We start from the raw sequence: 18,135 nt of genomic DNA, 5'->3' as shown, positions 1-18,135 counted from the left end.
CCTTTGAGTTCTTTCTCCTCCCTTCTTAGGTCCCTTCCAGGATGAGCTATTGCATGTCATTGTCTCTTTAGCTGCTCTTTGTTTTTTATATGCAACATAAACTTTCCCATCCTAGCCACTCTCAAACATAGCTTTCAGTGAGATGAATCACATTCACGATATTGTGGTCCCCTCACCACCTTCCATGTCTGAAACTTTCCTGTCTCCCGCACAGAAGCTCTGCGTCCATAATGCACTAACTTCTCATCCCTCCCCTGCCCCCACCCCAGCCGCCTGTGCTCTAACCTCTGTCTCTGAGCTGGCAGACTATCGCGAGTATGCTTTTTTCTAGTTACCATGGTGTTTAAGTTTAGCATCCTAAATCTATAACAGCCTTGTTATAGAGTAACTTCAATAGTTTACACAAACTGTGTTCCTATACCCTCAGCTTCTGTTCATCTGGAAATGTCTTCCTCTCTCTCACTTTGGAAAGATGGTTTTACCAGATACAGAGTTCTTGGTTGGCAGTTTTTGCATTCACCACTTTAAGTCTGTCCTCCTGCTGCCTTTGTGCTTCCTTGGTTTCCAACGAGAAACCAGCACTTCATCTTACTGAGGATCCCTTGTTCCTGACGTGTTGCTTCTCTCTTGCAGTTCGCTGTTGGTCTATTTGGGCTCATCCTGTTTGGAGTTTGTTGCGCTTCTGGGTTTTGTGTGTTCATGTCTTGTTGGAGTTGAGAAATTTCCAGCTCAGCGATTATTACCTTGAAGATTCTCTTCTTCCCTTTCTTTCTTCTCCTTCTGGGACTCTCCCAGTACCTGATGGTGTCCCACAGGCTCTGTCACGTTTTTCCTTCTTTGCTTCTGTTCCTCCATTAAATAACTTCAATTGTCATATCTTTAAGTTCATTAATTAAACAGCTCCAATCTGTTGTTGAACCCCTCTAATGAATTTTAAATTTCTGTTACTGTAGATTTCAGTGTTCTTTGGTTCTTTTCATGATTTCCATTTCTCTGTTGATTTGCGTGTGTATGTTCAGCTCTCATTGCCCTGATTTCCTTCAGTTCTTTTTACATATTTTCCTTTAGCTCTTTGAGCATATTTAGGGCCGTTGTTTATTGTTTTTTTGTTTTTCATAGTCTTTGGCTGGTGTGACTCTGTTCTGGCCCTCCTCATTGATAGTTTCTTCTTTGCCTGGGCCATCACTTACTGTTTCTTTATATACTTTATAACCTTTTGTTGAAACCTGGACATTTTGATATTTTATTGTGTAATGACTGGAATTTAGATGCCAAGGTAGGTCTGTTCTTTAAGCTTTTGTCCAGCTAGTGTTATGATAGAGCTTTCTTGGAATGCCAGAAGCTAACGAGCAAACAAAGAAACTTAAAAAGTGCCTCTTTCCCAGTCTTGCAGCTTGACCCATGTGAGCCGTGCTTCAGGCTCGTCCCCACACTGAGCTTGGAGAATAGCTTCTGGCCTCCGTTCAGGGCCTCCTGGTCCTGTCTGGCGTGTGGCCCGTCCTGGAGGCAGCAGTCCTGGAAGTTCTCCATCTACAGTTTCTAAGGCCCCAGCTTCCCTGGGAATAGTTTCCTCGCTGCCCTGCAACAGCACTGGGGGAGGCTTGGGGGCCGCCTTCTACCCGCAGAGCAAGTTCCGCCTTGGTGAGTCCCACAGGCACTACCAGACAGATGGACTGGACACACGGATGCCCAGTGTGTGCCCAGGACGGCCCTGCTCCCTCCAGAGCTGGGACTGGGGATCCGTACTGGGAGCTTAGGTCGGCTCCTCACGCTGCTTTCTGGAGCTTTGAGAAAGACGTTTCTGCCAGTCCTTGCTGGTTGGCCACAGCTCATGTGGGTGCAAGTAGGGGTGGGGTGAGGTTGGCGTGGGGTTCAGCATGACTCTAGAAGCTGCTCTGCCACCCTGTGGAATTCTGGCCCTGTTGTCCAGAGTGGGCTATCCCTGTTCCGTGCAGACGGCCCGAGTAGCATGTGTTCACGGTCGGTGCCTGGAGTTTCGGGCTGGCTCTCTGGGCTCATCTCCGCTCACCCAGGTTCACCTGGAATCATGGTCTCCGGTTGAAATGGGGACCCTGCTGTACAGAGCAGAGCTTTCTGCAGTAGATGTGGCCTGTGTCAATGGGATGCACACTGCCAGCCCGCGAAGCCCAATTCTGCCTGCCATGGGGACTCTGGGAGGAGAGCACTGGCCCCTGGCCCATGGAACCCTTGCCCGCTGCACCCAGAGGCAGGGCTCCCAGCTCTCTCCACCCAAAGACGGGGCCCCCAGCCCTCTACACCCAAAGGCAGGGCCCTTCGCCCTCTGCACCCAAAGGCAGGGACCCTAGGCCCTCTGCACCCAAAGACAGGGCCCCTCGCCCCCTGCACCCAAAAATGGGGCCGTCCCCTCCTTGGGGTGCTCTGCGTATTCACCACTTGGGAGGTCAGTGTCATTCAGAAGAAACAGGTCCAGAGGTCAGCTTATTGGAAAATTTTCCTGTGACAGCCATAACAAAGTAACCACAAGCTGGGAGGCTTAAAACAGCCGAAGTTTATTCACTCAGAGTTTCAGTGGCCAGGAGTTGGAAGCTCAGGCTTTAGCAAGGCCACTGGCTCTGTGACTTTTAGGGCAGAGCCTTCTTCATGTTGTCTGGCCCCTGGTGCCTGCTCTAGGTAGCTGTGCTCACACCCCCCTGGGCCATGTCCCACCGTGTGTCTGTATGTGTACCTGTCCTACTTGAGCAGGGCCCTCCCTCTTCCAGCATCCTGGCTACATGAGTCACACCTGCCAGGACCCTGCTCGCAGGCTGAGACTTGAGGCTTGGCCTGTCTGTTTGGGGGACACGATTCTTCCTGATATAAAGACATTTCATTAAGAAATACCTGTCATCTTGCAGTGCTGATGTTTCCAGTAGCCTCTGAGAAGGGTTGGTATCAAGCACAAAATGCTGACTCTGTCCCTGGAGGGGTGGAGCCGTGGTGCAGGTGGGACTCTCGCCCGGTCCGTGAGCTGTGAGGACGCGGCCTCCTGAGAGCCTCCTACCGAGACATGCTCATGGCGTGGAGAGGCCGTACGTGGTGATCTCAGTCTGTCGTCCTGGTTGCTGTGGGATATTCCAGGGTGAAAGCAAATTGCAGGTTTCTCACTGCCCTTTTCCTTTTGTTCTTAAAGGAGACTTCGGCTTAGCTGCTGCGCTGCGGTCCACCCTGCTTACACTTCCTTCCAAAGCGACCCTTTCGGTTATTGGGCCCCGTGGCCCACACGCACAGGCACCTTGGCGAGAGCACCATGGGCCCCAGTCCTGGCAGGCGTGGCTTTCATGGGGCCACAGTGCCTCTCAGTGCGTGGCTGGCACTCGTCACGCCCCCGCTGTGACGACTCTGTCGTGGAGAAGTCCCTCAAGTCTCTGAAGGACAAGAACAAGAAGCTGGAGGAAGGTGGCCCTGTGTACAGCCCCCCCGTGGAGGTGGCCCAGGAGAAGACCCTCAGGCAGAAGGTCATGGACGAGCTGAAGCACTACTACCATGGCTTCCGCCTGCTCTGGATCGACACCACCATCGCCGCGCGCATGCTGTGGCGGGTCCTGCACGGCCACACCCTGACCCGCAGGGAGCGCAGGCAGGTAAATGTAGGTGGGGCTCGCTTATGCTTCCTTGGCAAAGAAAAGCAGAAGTAAGAATATGACAGTGAACTACTGGGAAGGAGTTTGGTGGTTCTTCAGGAGATTAAACACAGAGCTAGCGCATAACCCAGCAGTCTCACTCCTAGGTACACACTCCAGAGAACTGAGAATAAGAGCTTGGACAGACATCTGGACAGACAGTGTCCATGGCGGCATTGTTCACGTTTGCCAAAAGGCGAAAGCAACCCAGTGTCCATCAGTGCAGGAATGGAAGGGCAGCATGTGATGGCCTTGCGGTGGAATGTCACTCAGCCTTAAACAGGAGTGAAGAGCTTGATGATTTCCTTCTCAGATTGTTCATAAGTGATATGTCAAAGTACAGACGACTTTGTGTTTATCTCGTATCCTGCAGATTTTTACTTTGCTGAATTTATTAGTTTCAGTAGCTTTCTTGTGGATTCTTTGGAATCTTCTATTTATCAGTTCATGACATCTGCAAGGAAGGATAATTTGAATTCTTCCTTTCTATTTTGGATACCTTTTATTTCTTTTCTCTTGCACGATGGCTCTGGTTAGGACTTCCAGTGCAAAGCTGGGGGATAGCTGTGACTGCAGCTTCCTTGCCTTGTTCCTGACTTTTGTGGAAAAGCGTTGAGGCAGCTGTGGCTCTCAGTAAACACTCTTTTTCATGTTGGAAAAATTCCCTTCTATTCTTGGTTTTTTTTTTTTTTTTTTTTTTTTTTTTTTAAAGGAAAGACAGAGAGAAGGAAGGAAGGATAGAAGGAAGGAAGGAAGGAAGAAAGGGAAACATCTTTAAACATTTTCTTGTTTTATTGTATTCTGTTTCTCCGTTTTTGTTACATGGGCTGGGGCCGGGAATCGAACCGAGGTCCTCCGGCATAGCAGGCAAGCACTTTTGCCCGCTGAGCCACCGCGGCCCGCCCTATTCTTGGTTTTATGAATGTTTTTATCAGGTATGGATGTTGGATTTTGTCAAATACCTATTCTTCATCAATCGAGATGTGTTTTTTCCCCTTCATTCTATTAATGTGGTATAGTACTGTTCTAGTTTGCTAGCTGCCAGAATGCAATATACCAGAAACAGAATGGCTTTTAAAGGGGGAATTTAATAAGTTGCTAGTTTACAGTTTTAAGGCTGAGAAAATGTCCCAATTAAAACAAGTCTATAGAAATGTTCAATCTAAGGCATCCAGGGAAAGATACCTTGGTTCAAGAAGGCTAATGAAGTTCAGGGTTTCTCTCTCAGCTGGAAGGGCACATGGTGAACACGGTGTCATCTGCTAGATTTCTCTTCTGGCTTCCGGTTTCATGAAGCTCCCTGGGAGGCGTTTTCCTTCTTCATCTCCAAAGTTCTGGTTGGTGGACTCTCTGCTTCGTATGGTGCTGCAGCATTCTCTGCTCTCTCCAAATCTCTCTCATTCTCCAAAATGTTTCCTCTTTTATGTGACTCCAGAAACTTAACCAAGAGCCACCCGAATGGGTGGAGACATGTTGTCACCTAATCCAATTTAACAACCACTCTTGATTAAATCACACCCCCAGGGAGATGATCTAATTACACTTTCAAACATGCAGTATTAAATAGGGATTATTCTGCCTTTATGAAATGGGATTTAGATTAAAACATGACTTTCCTAGGGGACATACATTCTTTCAAACCACGAGTACACTGATTGATTTTCTTATGTTGAACCATCCTTGCTTTCCTGGGCTAAATCCCACTCAGTCGTGGTGGATAATGCTTTTACTATACTATGGATGCAGCTTGCCAGTATTTTGCTTGGGTTTTTTGCATGTAGATCCATAAGGGACATTGGTATGTAATTTTCCTTTCTAGTGCTGCCTTTGTCTGGCTTTGGTATCAGGGTGATGCTGGCCTCACAGAATGACTTACAAAGTAATCCCTCTGTAATTTTTGGGAAGAATTTGAGAAGACTTAAATGTTTGGTAGAATTCAGAAGTGACTTTTCTTTGTTGGGAGGATTTTAATTACTGATTCCATTTTTTTTTCTTTAACTTTTTTATTGTATAGTATAACATACATACAAAGCAAAGAAATAAAAAAGCAATCGTTTTCAGAGCACTCTTCAACAAGTAGTTATAGGACAGATCCCAGAGTTTGTCATGGGCTACCATACGATCCTCTCATATTTTCCCTTCCAGCTGCTCCAGAATGTTGGAGGCTAGAGGACTTAAACATTTTTTTTATATCACAGTCAACGTTTTTCCCCTTTTTTTAATGAAAAATAACATATACGACAAAGCTATACATTTCAAAGCACAGCACCACAATTAGTTGTAGAATATATTTCAGAGTTTGTTATGGGTTATAGTTCCACAATTTTAGGTTTTTACTTCTGGATGCTCTAAAATATTGGAGACTAAAAGAGATATAAATTTAATGATTCAGCATTCATATTCGTTTGTTAAATCCTGTCTTCTCTGTATAACCCCACCATCACCTTTAATCTTTTCATCCCTCTTTTTAGGGGTGTTTGGGCTATGGCAGTTCTAAATTTTTGATATTGGAAGGGTCTGTCACTAATATGGGATAGGGAGATGGAACTCGCCGATGTTCTGGAGAGGCTGGGCTAGGTTTCAGGACTTAGGTCGACCAGGGACCCATCTGGAGGCCATAGGTTTCTGGAAAGTCACTCTAGTGAATGGAACCCTTGTGGACTCATATACTGCCCTAGGTGTTCTTTAGGGTTGGCTGGAATGGTCTTGGTTTGGGGTTGGCAGGTTATTCTAGGCAGCAAGGTCTAACTGAAGCTTGCGTAAGAGCAACCTCCAGAGTAGCCTCTCAACTCTACTTGAACTCTCTCTGCCACTGATATTTTATCAATTGCACTTCTTTTCCCCCTTTTGGTCAGGATGGAATTATTGATCCCACGGTACCAGGGCCAGACTCATCCCTGGGAGTCATCTCCCACATCACCAGTGAGACTTTTTCACTCCTGGATATCATGTCCCACGTAGGGAGAAGGGCAGTGATTTCACTTGCAGAGTTGGGTTTAGAGAGAGTGAGGCCACATCTGAGCAACGAAAGAGGTCCTCCAGAAGTAACTCTTAGACATACCTATAGGTAGTCTAAGCTTCTCTGCTACCTACATGAGCTTCACAGGAGTAAGTCTTATGATCGAGGGCATGGCCTATTGATTTGGATGACCTAAAGTTTGACACAATATCAGGGGATTCTCTCATGGTAAAGTTTAATAGTTCCATAGGCTTTCTCCCATCCCTCAGGGGACTTTGCCAATACTTTTTTATTATCTGGTTAATACACTCTAGGATGTATCCAGGCATTGCAATAATCTGTATAGGATTGAGGGACTTCTTTCTTATTCTGTGCTTCCTGTGTTTCAGTTGTTCAAATGAGCTATACAAATAGGTTAAATTGGATTATGCGCTACAGAAAATTTCAGTTCCAGACCAAATAAACTTTTCTTCCGTTGGTCTCAAAGAGTATGTATGGTTCTAAAATACAGACACTGTCTTCTTTACCCCTATGTTCTGAATTACTTTAACCCCAACCTGTTTAGCTTTGTTCCTATCTCTAAATATCAGGTAATATATATAAAACAGCCTGTGAAAATCCAGAAATAGTAATCGCCACTCTAGACTTAATGTGTCTGCTCTAAAAGCTTATAATCTAGGCCCCTGTTTTTTTTTTTTTGTTTTGTTTTTTGGTATTTATTTATTTATTTATTTATTTATTTATTTATTAAAAAAAGAATTAACAAAACAATTAGAAATCATTCCAATCTACATGTACAATCAGTAATTCTTAATAACATCACATAGTTGCATATTCATCATTTCTTAGTACATTTGCATCGATTTAGAAAAAGAAATAAAAAGACAACAGAATAAGAATTTAAACAATAATAGAAAGAAAAAAAAACAAAAAAAACAAAAACAAAAAACCTATACCTCACATGCAGCTTCATTCAGTGTTTTAACATAATTGCATTACAATTGGGTAGTATTGTGCTGTCCATTTCTGAGTTTTTATATCCAGTCCCATTGTACAGTCTGTATCCCTTCATCTCCAATTATCCCTTCTCTTTTTTTTTTTTTTTTAATTAACGGAAAAAAAGAAATTAACCCAACATTTAGAGATCATACCATTCTACACATACAATCATTAATTCTTAACATCATCACATAGATGCATGATCATTGTTTCTTAGTACATTTGCATTGGTTTAGAAGAACTAGCAACATAACCGAAAAAGATATAGAATGTTAATATAGAGAAAAAAATAAAAGTAATAATAGTAAAATCAAAACAAAACAAAACAAAAACCTATAGCTCAGATGCAGCTTCATTCAGTGTTTTAACATGATTACTTTACAATTAGGTATTATTGTGCTGTCCATTTTTGAGTTTTTGTATCTAGTCCTGTTGCACAGTCTGTATCCCTTCAGCTTCAATTACCCATTGTCTTACCCTGTTTCTAACTCCTGCTGAACTCTGTTACCAATGACATATTTCAAGTTTATTCTCGAATGTCCGTTCACATCAGTGGGACCATACAATATTTGTCCTTTAGTTTTTGGCTGGATTCACTCAGCATAATATTCTCTAGGTCCATCCATGTTATTACATGGTTCATAAGTTTATCTTGTCTTAAAGCTGCATAATATTCCATCGTATGTATATACCACAGTTTGTTTAGCCACTCTTCTGTTGATGGAGATTTTGGCTGTTTCCATCTCTTTGCAATTGTAAATAATGCTGCTATAAACATTGGTGTGCAAATGTCCGTTTGTGTCTTTGCCCTTAAGTCCTTTGAGTAGATACCTAGCAATGGTATTGCTGGGTCGTATGGCAGTTCTATATTCAGCTTTTTGAGGAACCGCCAAACTGCCTTCCACAGTGGTTGCACCCTTTGACATTCCCACCAACAGTGGATAAGTGTGCCTCTTTCTCCGCATCCTCTCCAGCACTTGTCATTTTCTGTTTTGTTGATAATGGGCATTCTGGTGGGTGTGAGATGATATCTCATTGTGGTTTTGATTTGCATTTCTCTAATGTAGGCCCCTGTTTTTTGGGGTTTTTTTTTTAACTTATTTATTTTTCAATTAAAAAAATTGTTTAACAACAAACAAAAACATTAGCATATGATCATTCCATTCTACATATATAATCAGTAATTCTCAATATCATCACATAGTTGTAGGCCCCTGTTTTTTTATGAACATTTTCTGTAGGTGACCATACCACTCTTGTTCTTTTGTTTCTGGCTTATTTTGTCTCACCAAATGTTCCACTTGTTCATACACATTGTTGCATGCCTCACGACTTTGTTCCTTTTTGTAGCAGCACAACATTTGTTCATAAGTATACACTATCAGTTCGCCAATCTACTTCTCCATCAGTGCATCATTCAGCCACCTGCATTCATCAGGCATCATGTAGAGGGCCCAAAGTCCACAGTCTATCAACATTCTCAATTTTAGATAATTTCATTATTCCCAAGAGAAAGCAAACTGATAAACACACCCTCACCAGATAGGAAATCTAAACCTTCTCTTAACTCTTGACCCTCCCCCCCATTATTTACTTCTGCTGTTGCTGTGGTAGTGATGATGGTTTCCTTTTAAACATAGCTCATAGTGTACAAAGTAGTTTTCTCCCTGTTCCCTGGACTTAAACATTCTTTGTACAAGAATCATATCTCTGAAGTAATTCTTGCAAGAGCTAATTCATATTTCTCGTGTAAATCACTGGAACATGTAGGTCTATACAACCCTTTTCAATCTTGTTTATCTTCAATATGGTAATATTACTTCTAGACTCTCCAGAGAATCACCTTCACTCCTATCTATTCCCTTACATTGGAGTTCAACCTCATTAGGTAGCGGTTCATCCTTCTCTAGCTTCTATGTATGTCTAAGTCCTCTATATTCTGTATTATAAGCCTCTGATTATACCTTTATGCTGGTCATAAAAGTGGAATCATACAGTATCTATTCTTTTGTGTCTGGCTAATTTCACTCAGCATTATGTCCTCTCAAGGCTCATCCATCTTGTCATATGCTTCAGGATGTCATTTTGTCTTAACTGCTTCATAATATTCCATCGTATGTATATACCACATTTTGTCGATCCACTTGTCTGTTGAGGGGCATTTGGTTTGTTTCGAAACATCTTTTGGCGATTGTGAATAATGCTGCTATGAACATTGGTGTACAAATGTCTGCTTGTGTTGTTGCTTTCAGCTCTTCTGGGTATATACCAAGTAGTGCTATTGCTGGGTCATAGGGCAGCTCGATATTTAGTTTCCTAAGGAACTGCCAAACAGTCTTCTATGTTGGCTGCACCATTATACATTCCCACCAGCAGTGCATAAGTGTTCCAATTTCTCCACATCCTCTCCGACATTTATAGTTTCCTGTTTGTTTAATAGCAGCCATTCTTATAGGTGTGAGGTGGTATCTCATTGTAGTCTTGATCTGCATTTCCCTTATAGCTAATGAAAATGAGCATCTCTTCATGTGCTTTTGAGCCATCTGTATTTGCTCTTCCGAAAAATGCCTATTCATATCTTTAGCCCATTTTATCATTGGGTTGTTCTTTTGTTGTTGAGTTATATGATTTCTTTGTATATACAGGAAATCAAACCTTTGTCTGATATGTGATTACCAAATATTTTCTCCCATTGAGGTGGCTGCCTCTTCACCTTTTGACAAAATCTGTTGAGGTACAGAAACATTTGATTTTGAGGAGTTCCCATTTATCTATTTTTTATTTTGTTGCTTGTGCTTTGGGTGTAAAGTTTAGGAAGCTACCTCCTATTACTAGGCCTTGAAGATGTTTCCCCACATATTCTTCTAGAAGCTTTATGGTGCTAGTTCTTACATTTAGGTGTTTGATACACTTTGAGTTAATTTTTGTGTAGGGTGTAAGATAAGGGTCCTCTTTCATTCTTTTGGCTATTGATATCCCGTTATTCCATGTCCAACTATTGAAAAGACTATTTTGTCCCAGTTCAGAGTATTTGGGGGCCTTGTCAAAAATCAGTTGACCGTAGATTGGGTGGTCTATTTCTGCTCTCTCAATTCGATTCCATTGGTCAGTGCTTCTATCTTTGTGCCAATACCATGCTGTTTTGACCACTATGGCTTTATAATGGGTTTAAAGTCAGGGAGTTTTAATCCTCCCACTTCGTTCTTCGCTTTTAGGATGCCTTTAGCTATTTGGGGTCTCTTTCCCTTCCAGATGAATTTGGTAATTAGCTTTTCCAAATCTTCAAAATGGGTTGTTGGTATTTTGATTGGTACTGTGTTGAATCTGTAGATCAATTTGGGGAGAATTGACCTATTAACTATATTTAGCCTTCTTATCCATGAGCAGGGAATGTCTTTCCACCTATTTAGATCTCCTTTGATTTCTTTTAGTATTGTTATGTAGTTTCCTGTGTACAAGTCCTTTACATCCCTAGTTAAGTTCAGTCCTAAGTACTTGATTCTTTTAGTTGCCGTTTTGAATGGAATTTTTTCCTAAACTGACTCCTCAGCTAGGTTATCTCTTGTGTATAGAAATGTTACTGATTTTTGCACATTAATTTTATATCCCGCCACCTTGCTGAATTTGTTTATTAGCTCAAGTAACTTTACTGTAGATTTCTCAGGATCTTCCAAGTATAGTATGTCATCTGCATATAATGAAAGTTTTACTTCTTCCTTTCCAGTTTGGATTCCTTTTATTTCTTTGTCCTGCCTGATTGCTCTAGCTAGAACTTCTAGCACAGTGTTGAATAGTGGTTGTGATAGTGGGCATCCTTGTCTTTTTCCTGATCTTAGGGGGAAATCTTCCAATCTCTCTATTAAGTACAATGCTGCTGTCGGTTTTTCATATATTCCCTTTATCATGTTGAGGTAGTTACCTTTGATGCCTATCTTTTGGAGTGTTTTTTTATCAGAAAAGGATGTTAATTTTGTCGAGTGATTTTTCAGCAGCAATCGAGATGATCATGTGATTTTTCCCTTTTGATTGGTTAATGTGCTGTATAATATTAATTGATTTTCTTGTGTTGAACCATCGTTGCATTCCTGGTGTAAACCCCAATTGGTCGTGGTTTATTCCTTTAAGATGTTGTTGGATTCGATTTGCTAATATTGTATTGAGAATTTTTGCATCTATGTTCATTAGGGAGATTAGCCTGTAATTTTTCTTTCTTATAGCATCTTTACGCCGTTTTGGCATTAAAATGATATTAGCATCATAAAATGAGTTAGGTAGCGTTCCTTTTTCCTCAATTTTTGTGGAAAAGTGCGAGCAGGATTGAAGTTAGTTCTTTTTGGAATGTTTGATAAAATTCCCCTGTGAAGCCATCTGGCCTTGGGCTTTTTTCTGTAGGAAGATTTTTGATGACTGATTGACTCTCTTTACTCGTGATTCATTTGTTGAGAGCTTCTATTTCTTCCTGAGTCCATGTAGCTTTTTTGTGTTTCTCCAGGAATTTGTCCATTTCATCTAAGTTGTCTAGTTTGTTGGTGTATAGTTGTTCATGGTATCCTCTCATGATTTCTTTTATTTCATCAGGGTCTATGATAACGCACCCCTTCTCATTTCTGATTTTGTTATTTGCATCCTCTGCTTTTTTTCTTAGTCAGTCTTGCTAGTGGTCCATCAATTTTATTGATTTTCTCAAAGAACCAACTTTTGGTTTTATTGATTCTTTCTGTTGCTGTTTTGTTCTCCCTTTCATTTGTCTCTGCTTTAATCTTTGTTATTTCTGTTCTGTTTGCTTTGGGGTTAGTTTGCTGTTCTTTCTCAAGTTCCTCCAGGTGTGCTGTTAAGTCCTAGATTTTTGCTCTTTCTTGTTTTTTAATATAGGCATTTAGGGCAATAAATTTCCCTCTCAGCACAGCCTTTGACATACCCATAATTTCTGATAAGTTGTTTTCTCATTTTCTGATAAGTTGCATTCTCATTTTCATTCATCTCCAGATCGCTACTGATTTCTCTAGCAATTTCTTCTTTGTCCCAATGGTTGTTTAAGAGTGTGTTATTTAATCTCCATATATTTGTGAATGTTCTCATTCTTTGGTGGTTGTTGAGATCCAGCTTCATCCCATTGTGATCAGAGAAAGTGCTTTGAACAATTTCATTGTTCTTTAATTTATAAAGACCTGTTTTGTGCCCCAGCATATGATCTATCCTGGAGAATGTTCCATGAGCACCGGAGAAGAACGGATAACCTGTGCTTTGGGGTGCAGTGACCTATGTATGTCTGTTAGGTCTATTCATTTATCAAGTTATTTCGCTTCTCTTTTTCCTTGTTGTTCTTCTATCTGTTTGCTGTATCTATAGAGGAGAGTGGTATATTGAAGTCTCATACTATTATTGTTGAAACATCTATTGCTCCCTTCAGTTTTGCCAATGTCTGTCTCATGTACTTTGGAGCTGCTTGACTGGGAGCATAGACATTTATGATTATTATATCTCCTTGTAAATTGACCCTTTAATTAGTACATAGCATCCTTCCTTGTCTCTTATGATGTCTTTACATTTAAAGTCTATTTTTTCCGATATTAGTATAGCTGCTCCTGCTTTCTTTTCGTTACAACTTGCATGGAAAATCTTTTTCCATCCCTTCACTTTCAATCTATTTGTATCCTTGTGTCTAAAAATGAGTCTCTTGTAAGCAGCATATTTGCTGCTGGATCATGTTTATTAATCCATTCTGCCGATCTGTATCTTTTAATTGGTAAGTTCAGTCCCTTAACATTCAAAGTTATTACTGAAAAGGCATGTCTTGATTCCACCATCTTATCTTTTTTATCTTATTTGTCAGATCTATATATTCTTTTCCCTCTTTCTCTTTGTATTATTTAAATTACCCCTAGTGGTGCTCTTCAATTCTGTGCCTTCCTCCAGACCTCCTTCTCCTGTCTTCTTTTTTCAGCTGGCGGAACTCCTTTTAGTATTTCTTGTAGGGCTGGTCTCTTGTTGACAGATTCTTTCAGGACTTCTTTGTCTGTGAAACCTTTAATCTCTCCCTCAGTTTTGAAGGGCAGTTTGTCTGGGTACAGATTTCTTGGAAATTTCTTTGGCTGAAAGTCTTTCTCTTTCAGGATCTTGAATGTATCATACCACTGCCTTCTCGCCTCCAGAGTGCTGGTTGAGTCGTCTGAACTCAGTCTTATTTGGTTTTCCTTGTATGTAGTAGATTGTTTTTCTCTTGCCACTTTCAGGATTTTCTGCTTCTCTTCATCATTTGACAGACTGATTAGTATGTGCCTTGGGGAAGGCCTATTTGGATTTATTCTGTTTGGAGTTCTTTGTTCTCCTTTGACTTGCATGTTTATGTCCGTAATGAGGGTTGGGAAGTTTTCCCCCATTATATCCTCAACTTCTCTACCTATCCCTTTACTCTTTTCTCCTTCTGGGACACCAGTGATTCTTATATTTGTGCGCTTTGTTTTATCTATCATTTTCCTGAGATCCAATTCAGTTTTTTCCATCTTTTTTGCCATTTGCTGTTTTGAGTCTTTGAAGTCAGTTATCCTGTCCTCTATATCACTTATTCTTCTGACTCTTCAAATCTGGTGCTGTGTGCCTCTGGTATAGTTTTTATTTGGTCAACAGAATCTTTAATCTCTGTGATTTCTGTTGTTCTCCTATTTATTCTTTCAAATTCCTCTTTGTGCTCTTCTCCTGTCTTCTTGATCTCCTTTGTGTCACTTGCTTTCTCACTTGTTGTATTAAGTAGAGTTGTATGAACATCTTTGATTGATTGTTCCAACGTCTGTGTCTCTTCAGGTGTGTTAATTTGGTCATTGGGCAGGACTCTATCTGTCTGCATTGTGATATGCTTAGTGATCTTTTGCTGTCTTGGTGACGTATAAATATCTTGACTGATTTACTTTGGGAGTTGGTTTCTTTCAGTAGTCTAAGGCCTTGCATTTGCAGGATGGTTGTGCAGCAGGGGGCAGGGCACGGGGTGGGCACTCAGTGTGGTGATTTGATTCAGGGCAGGTCTGGGCGCAGGTTGGGGATGTTATGCTGATGCTTGTGACTGTGGGCGCCCAGCAGCCAGGGAGGATGTAGCAGTGTGGGTGCACCGGTCTGGGGGATATAACCCTGGTGTGTGCTGGTCCACAGCACGGGGCCCTTTGTGCGCATGCGTAGAGCTGTGGCAGCAGGTTGGTGTTATGCCTTTGAGGACTGGGGGCAGATGTGAACCGGCTGTGCAGGTTGGCACGTTCTCAGAGTTGGGAAGTGAGGCTGAGAGCCGTAAACATGGGTGGTTCTAGGACTGCTGAAAAGTGTGATTCCCAGAGCTGAGTGATGCAATTGAGGTCCCACGTGCATGCGTGGGCCTAGGAGTGCCATGAACTGATGTGCTGAGCTCAGGGAGGGCAGGGTGAGGCTATGTGACACTATGGTCAGGGGGCAGGTATAGCCTGGGTATGGAGGTTACTGCCTGCAGCCTTTATGCGCTGGCAACAGCCTGCAGGGAACAGGGAGGGGGAGGTAGTGCTCTGGAGGGGTACAGAAGAGGTAGGTTGGGCTGCACTTGGGATGGGGATGTGGGGTGGGTACGTGCACTGGAGGCTGGTAGGATGGAGGCACCTGGAGTGCAGGAAATGGGAGCAGATGACGGAGTTCGGGTACATTGGGTGAGTCGCCGGTTACGGGGCTGTGCTAGTGAAGGCAGCACACCCAAGGAGCGCAGCCTGGCTGACTTCCCAGTCCCTGGCTCCTGTCCATGCACTCCCGCGGGCTCCGTGCCTCCACTCCAGGCTCTAGCTTTCTGCCTCTCAGTTCCTCGGCCTCTACAGCTCGGGCTGCTGTATGTGGTGCCGAAGGCTCTACCATGTCAGCTACACTCCTGAATCACTGCCTCAGTCACCCTCCTGTCCCTTCTCTAACTTTTCCGCGGAGTGGGGCTAATCTCAGGTTACTCTAGTTGGCCATCTTCCTGGAAGACTACTGATTCCATTTTATTACTTATCATTGTTCTGTTGAGAGTCTCTGTTTCTTCTTGCATCAGATTAGCTGATTTGTATGTTTCAAGGAATTTGTCCATTTTTTCCAGGTTTTCTGTTTTGCTGGCATGTAATGTCCATAGTATCTTCTGATCCTTTTTATTTCTGTAAGGTTGTAAGTGATGGCTCCACTTTCATTCCTCATTTTAGTTCTGTGTGTCCCCTCTCTCTGTGTGTCTCTGTCTTTTTAAAGGTTTGTAAATTTTATTGATCTTTTTTAAAAAACCAACTTTTGGTTTTGTTGATTTGCTCTGTTGTTTTTCTGTTTTACACTTCATTCATCTCTGTGCTAATCTGTACTGCTTCTTTCCTTCTGCTAACTTCGGGTTTCATTTGCTCTTGGTTTCGTTTCCTTAGGTATGAAGGTAGGTTATCGAGTTGTGATTTTTTTATTTTTAAATACCAAAAAACACCAGACAAACGCAAACATTCGTAATTTTTGATCATTTTGTTCTACATAATATAATCAGTAATTCACAATATCGTCACATAGCTGCATATTCATCATCATGATCATTTCTTGGAACATTTGCATCTATTCAGAAAAAGAAATAAAAAGAAAACAGGAAAAAATTCATACGTACCATACCTCCCACCCCTCCCCCTCACCGATCCCCAGCATTTCACTCTAAATTTATTTTAACATTTGTTCCCCCTATTATTCATCTTTATTCCATATGTTTTACTTGTCTGTTGATAAGGTAGATAAAAGGAGTATCAGACACAAGGTTTTAACAATCACACAGTCACATTATGAAAGCTATATCATTATTCAGTCATCCTCAAGAAACATGGCTACTGGAACACAGCTCCACATTTTCAGACAGTTCCCTCTGGCCTCTCCACTACATCTTTTTTTTTTTTTTTTCTCTCCACTACATCTTGACTAACAAGGTGATATCTATTTAATGCGTAAGAATAATCTCCAGGATAACCTCTCGACTCTGTTTGAAATCTCTCAGCCATTGACACTTTATTTTGTCTCATTTCACTCTTCCCTCTTTTGGTCGAGAAGGTTTTCTCAACCCCTTGATGCTGAGTCTGAGCTCATTCCAGGGTTTTTGTCTCGCGTTGCCAGCCAGGTCCACACCCCTGGGAGTCATGTCCCGTGTAGACAGGGGAGGGTTTGCTTGTTGTCTTGGCTGGAGAGAGAGGCCACATCTGAGCAACAAAAGAGTTTCTCTTGGGGGTGACTCTTAGGCCTAATTTTAAGGAGGTTTGACCTATCCTTTGTGGGGTTGTTTCATATGAACAAATCCCAAGATTGGGGGCTCAGCCTATTGCTTTGGTTGTCCACACTGCTTATGAGAATATCAAGAATTCAACTTGGGGAAGTTGAATTTTCCCTCTTTCTCATTATTCCCTAAAGGGGATTTTACAAATACTTTTTTTTTTTTTTTTGCGTTTGTTTGGTGTTTACTGGTATTTAAAAGAAATTTAAAAATTAATTTAAAAAATCAATTCTAAACAGCACAGAATAAAGCCATGAAAAGTTGATATGATTACATTCATAATGAAAAACTTTGACAAGAGATACAAAACATTTGCAGAGAACCAATAAGAGATTTAAGTGGTTCCAATAAGGATTTGATTTACAGAGATTTATATCCTCTAAGAAACAATTTATTTGCATTATCATGAACAGTAAATGTTTGCATTATTATCAGTTTTCTACAAGTCGATTTTTATCTCTACAAAGTTGTAGAATGGCCTAGTCAAGGACAGTCAAAGCAGCAGATAATCCATAAGGACTTGTTAGACGATCCCCAACATTCCACTAAAAAAACACTCAATCATTTCTTTTGCTCATTTCAGAGTCTTTCACAGTTTCTCCTGACCAGCTATTTTTAAAAAGTTAGAAACAGTCTGCCAAAAAATCATTTGTTTTTTGATTTGACATGACACAAGCATTTAATGCTTTGATTTGACATGACACAAGCATTAAAAAACAAAAACAAAGCATCCCTCTTACATATTGATGACAACCAAGCAATACAAAATGGGAAAAGATGCAATTGAAGTTGCAAAACCATAATGATAAAAAAATACTCAACTCCTCATTTACCAAGAAAATACAAATCAAATCTAACAGATTTACTAATAATAAAAAACACAACAATATTGATACTGGGGAAATATGGAAAAAACCAAACAGCACTGTACCGGCTTTTAAAAAGCCATTTTAGCAAAATCTTTCACAATTTCACCTTTGACTCTACCTTTTCCATATATATGTTCTAACACAGATTTTTAATACAACATTGTTCAGACTAGCAAAGAACCAGAAAGATGTGGAATTGATTCAGCAGTAGAGAAGTAGCTAAGTTCTGGTACGTCAGTAATCCATACAACAGGATACTAAGCAGGTAATATGTCTATATGTGCTGATAATGGAAAGAAGTTTAAGATGCATTGCTGAGTGAAAAGAACTAAGTAGCCATACAGCAGGCATAGTATAAAGCCATTTTAATGCAGCCTGTATACACAGATTGTCTCTAGTACAGTA

At 41.3% G+C, this 18,135-nt stretch overlaps 1 protein-coding gene across 2 annotated transcripts in view; it reads left to right on the top strand.

Annotated features, from left to right (window-relative positions):
- LETM1 (leucine zipper and EF-hand containing transmembrane protein 1) overlaps window positions 1–18,135 on the top strand; it is a 103,295-nt gene that overhangs the window by 44,932 nt on the left and 40,228 nt on the right. For both annotated transcript variants that reach the window (XM_077136217.1, XM_077136218.1), the window contains exon 3: window positions 3,152–3,602. In XM_077136217.1, coding sequence (XP_076992332.1) covers window positions 3,152–3,602 — 451 coding nt within the window. The remainder of the gene's footprint in view (window positions 1–3,151; window positions 3,603–18,135) is intronic.

This window comes from Tamandua tetradactyla, chromosome 19, assembly GCF_023851605.1.
Source record: "Tamandua tetradactyla isolate mTamTet1 chromosome 19, mTamTet1.pri, whole genome shotgun sequence".
Classification (NCBI taxonomy): Eukaryota; Metazoa; Chordata; class Mammalia; order Pilosa; family Myrmecophagidae; genus Tamandua; species Tamandua tetradactyla.
This window is presented reverse-complemented; position numbering and strand designations above follow the sequence as displayed.